Consider the following 3,984-nt stretch of genomic DNA (forward strand, 5'->3'; position numbering starts at 1 on the left):
TAGTGTATTTATATAGGTCATGGCTGTACCAATCTGAAGCATACAGCCAGTCCGGGGGTGTGATAAATTCCTTATCATCGAATATCAGGGCAGCCGTAACCTTTTCTGAAACGTACAGTCAGTCAGGATATGTGAATGATGGTGAAGTACTCCGGAGGAAGGACCTTCTTGGCTTTAATGCTTTTCTTCTCCCCTTAGATGAAAGCTCAGGGTTCTGATGGTGGTGTGTTGATGAACCAGAAAGTTTATCTTACTGTTCAAATTGATGGGCAAGTCAGCCAAACTGAGAAAAGTTTTTTAACAGACAGCCAGGTAATGGTGACCTTCACTCTGGACACCTCAGACTGGACTAATTCCGTAAACCTTCAGGTGAGGTTTTTGGGTGTGTTCCTTGTGGCGATGTAAAGGTCTGGAGCTTTGATGCCTTTCAGTTATGACTTGTAATGATGCTCACGCTAGCTATCTTCCTTGATCTTTGTAGGACAGCGAGTATCTATTTTCAGTGTGCTTACCATGTGTTTGTCTCGCACACCTTCTATTCAATGTTTTCAGGGCAAGCTTGTTCTTAAAGACCCTGTCTACCAAGAGGGGAAGGTTACTGCGTATTACCAACATGCCTACTACACAGTGCAACCCTTATACTCCAGCGCCAAGAGCTTCCTACACATTCAGGGACCTTAGCCTGTGGGCAGAAGCAGGACATCCAGGTTGACTACACTCTTGATAGGAGTGACCTAGGACAAGCCAAGCAGTTGACCATTTATTACTCTGTGAGTACCAGGATGGGGATGGGGGACATTGTAAAGAATTGTGGGTGACCTAGAAGTCTTTCTGCTAAGGCACATCATGAGGGACAGTTCTCTGCTGGGGCTGGTTGCAAAGGAATGTGGCTGTCTCATTCTTATATTTCGCTGAAATTTGAAGACATTTTATTTCTTAAAAGGCTTGTCTGTACCTTGAAACCTTTTTATCTTCTTTCATTGTTTTCTTTGGGCTCAAGGATTTTGGGAAAAAGTGGTATATCAGTGCAATAGCTAACTAGCTAGCAAGAAAGAAGAGAATCGTGATATTTTGTGATGAAGTGAACGTTTTCCTAGTATGTCCCACTGGTTCACTATTTTTTAAAATGTCCTGTACTAATGCTATTATTGTAGGTTGTTATTCACACGTGTCTCCTTTTTTCCTTCTTTAGGCCATGGGGAAAGGTGGCGTGGTTGTCCATGGGCAGAAGACTAGCTCTACTGTTGGCTGTAAGTCAAACCTCCAGTAAAGGGGGGCACACAGGAATTGAGTCACCTCTCTAATGCCAGAAGACTGAGGGAGCAGCCTAGAGGAAGTGCTTTTTCAACAATGTTGCGTAAAATGGATCAATCAGTTCCAAAGAGTTGCAGGAGAGGGTGTGGACGGGAAGGCATGATGCTACATATTTTGCGGGAATGTTCTACTTTAAAAATATTCTGGAAGCAACATTTTACTTTACGAACGAGATCCACTTAAAGTTCATAATTCATATTTACTTTGATATACTGCAAATCATTTAAAACAAACACTAAGCAGTTATCAAGGTGGATAAGGCACTGAACAGACTTCTTGTAAGGTGCAAGATCACCAGGTTTGGGATGAATCCAGCCTCGTTGACTTTGTCCGTCTTCCCTATAAAGCTTTGGAATATTGATATTTTCAGCAAGATGACAGCTCTAAAGAGTGGGGTGGTGGATAAGCTTCCGAAAATTGGGGCTTCTTATGTTGAATGGAGGAGAGCTTGTGAATAAGGTTGAATATGATAGATCCTGGTGCCAAGGAAGATTTATAAGGTTGAAGTTTGGGGCTAATGTGTTTTATTGGATATGAAAAAACAAAGTCAGAACATGGTGGAAGAGAAGTCAATGACGGTTTAAAGGGGTGGAGAAACAGTAGAGAAGATGTAAGAAAAAGACACGGAAAACATTAGAAAGATTATGGAGAAGTGGGACAGAGAGCCAGAAAATGGGGGTTGAGGGAAAGCAGGTTGAATACTGTCCTTGGGGCCGGCGATACATTGTCATGCCTCCTCCTGTTCTTTACCCTCTTTCAGCACTTACGAGCTCGTTCACCATCTCCATGACCTTCACCTCTGACCTGGCTCCAGTCGCTAGTCTCCTGGTGTATACAATAGTTCCCCAAGGTGGGGTCACCGCTGATAGGGCTGAGTTTCAGGTGTCAATGTGCTTCAAAAACCAGGTGAGAACTGGAGACTGATGCACTACAGGATCATTGGTCCATTCCCAGTTTGGATACAAATTTGGACAAAGCGCAAAAAGCTCGCAAGTTAGCCTTTAGGAGTGGAGGAGTAGCTTAATGGTTAGTGCAGCGGACTTTGATCCTGGGGAAGTGGGTTCTATTCCCACTGCAGCTCCTTGTGACTGTGGGCAAGTCACTTAACCCTCTATTGCCCCAGGTACAAATAAGTACCTGTATATAATATGTAAACTGCTTTGAATGTAGTTGCAAAATACCACAGAAAGGTGGTATATCAAGTCCCATTTCCCTTTCCCTTCCCCTTTATCTGTGCGGTGTTAAAAGTAGCTGCATCTTGTCCTGGGGGATGGGGGTGGGGGTCTAGTTTCCACATTAAAACTGGTGCAACAGCCAAACCTTTCCAGAAAATCCTGTGGGATGTTTGCTCCCCCCCCCCCCCCCAAAAAAAAAAAAAAACAGGCGTCCCAGCTTGCTGCGGATCTGTGGCTCCCTGTCATCTGCTTACCTCCTGTGCCTTTCAGGTGACCATCGAGTTCTCAGTGAAGGAAGACCTGCCGGGATCGAGAACTGGCCTGCAGCTGAGTGCAGCCCCAGGGTCGCTGTGGATCAGAGCGTGCTGCTTCTGAAACCTGAGAGCGAGCTCTCCAACCAGACTGTGAGTATGTGCCCTTCCGCTAGAGGGAGCTCTGGCGTCACACTGAAAGAGCAAGTCCATGAACTAGGCACCCGCATATACCCGCCCCTTGTACGTGTAAATGTATAGAATACTAGCATTTATCGTGCGAGGGCACCAGTGTGGGCTCCTAGGGGTATTGTGTATTGGTGTGCGTTACTTACATAGCGTGTAAATGCAAGGGGTTTGTATGCATGAAATTTACGGGCACCCCGCTGAATTTACGTGGCTCCTGTACGACAGGCATATGGCTAGATAAGTGCACAGATACAATGGACTCTGGGCATCCAGGCGCCCCAATTGTAGAAATGCCGTTACAGTGTAACCCTCCCAGATGTAGAGACAGCGAGTGACAGTGGATGATGGAGAGAGTTTACTACTACTACAAATCATTTCTGTAGCGCTACCAGTCGTACGCAGCGCTTCACAATTGAACATGAAGAAAAGACAGTCCCTGCTCAAAATAGCTTACAATCTAAATCAGGATAGACAGACAGGGCAAATAAGGGATAAGGGAAGGACAGGCAGATAGGACACACGGGGAAAAAGGGACTATTGAAGAGAGGAAGACAAGATAAGGTTAGGAATTAAAAGCAGCATCAAACAGGTAGGCCTTTAGCCCGGATTTGAAGGCGGCCAGGGATGGAGCTTGAACGTAATGGCTCAGGAAGTCTATTCCAGGCATAAGGTGCGGCGAGATAAAAGGAACGGAGTCTGGAGTTAGCGATGGAGGAGAAGGGTGCAATTAGGAGAGATTTGCCTAGCGAACGGAGTTCCTGGGAAGGAGTGTAGGGAGAGATGAGGGTGGAGAGGTAGTGAGGGGCAGCAGAGTGAATGCACTTATAGGTTAATAAGAGGAGCTTGAACTGTATACGGAAACGGATAGGGAGCCAGTGAAGTGATTTCAGGAGAGGGTTGATATGGGCATAGCGACTTTGGCGAAATATTTATACTTCTATCTGTCCCAGAAACACCAAAGAAAGACCATGATCAAATATATAATTTCAAGCTCATTGTTGATTTAATCTTGAATTAAGAATGTGACTGTTGGGCAGACTGGATGGACCATTCAG

General features: G+C 45.3%; 1 protein-coding gene across 1 annotated transcript; it reads left to right on the top strand.

Annotated features, from left to right (window-relative positions):
- The first annotated feature begins 1,798 nt into the window (after positions 1–1,798).
- On the top strand, positions 1,799–3,028 carry LOC115458406 (alpha-2-macroglobulin-like protein 1). Its single transcript, XM_030188350.1, has 2 exons — positions 1,799–2,220; positions 2,760–3,028. The coding sequence occupies exons 1-2, from the start codon at positions 1,987–1,989 to the stop codon at positions 2,862–2,864; spliced, it is 339 nt and encodes a 112-aa protein (XP_030044210.1). The 5' UTR covers positions 1,799–1,986; the 3' UTR covers positions 2,865–3,028.
- Positions 3,029–3,984: the final 956 nt, after the last annotated feature.

Source organism: Microcaecilia unicolor, chromosome 14 (genome assembly GCF_901765095.1).
Source record: "Microcaecilia unicolor chromosome 14, aMicUni1.1, whole genome shotgun sequence".
NCBI classification, from domain to species: domain Eukaryota; kingdom Metazoa; phylum Chordata; class Amphibia; order Gymnophiona; family Siphonopidae; genus Microcaecilia; species Microcaecilia unicolor.

Coding starts and splice junctions, on each gene's coding strand:
- LOC115458406 (XM_030188350.1), top strand. CDS start 1,987: ATGGGGGTTGAGGGAAAGCAGGTTGAATACTGTCCTTGGGGCCGGCGA. Junction 2,221..2,759: donor CAATGTGCTTCAAAAACCAG/GTGAGAACTGGA, acceptor TGTGCCTTTCAG/GTGACCATCGAGTTCTCAGT.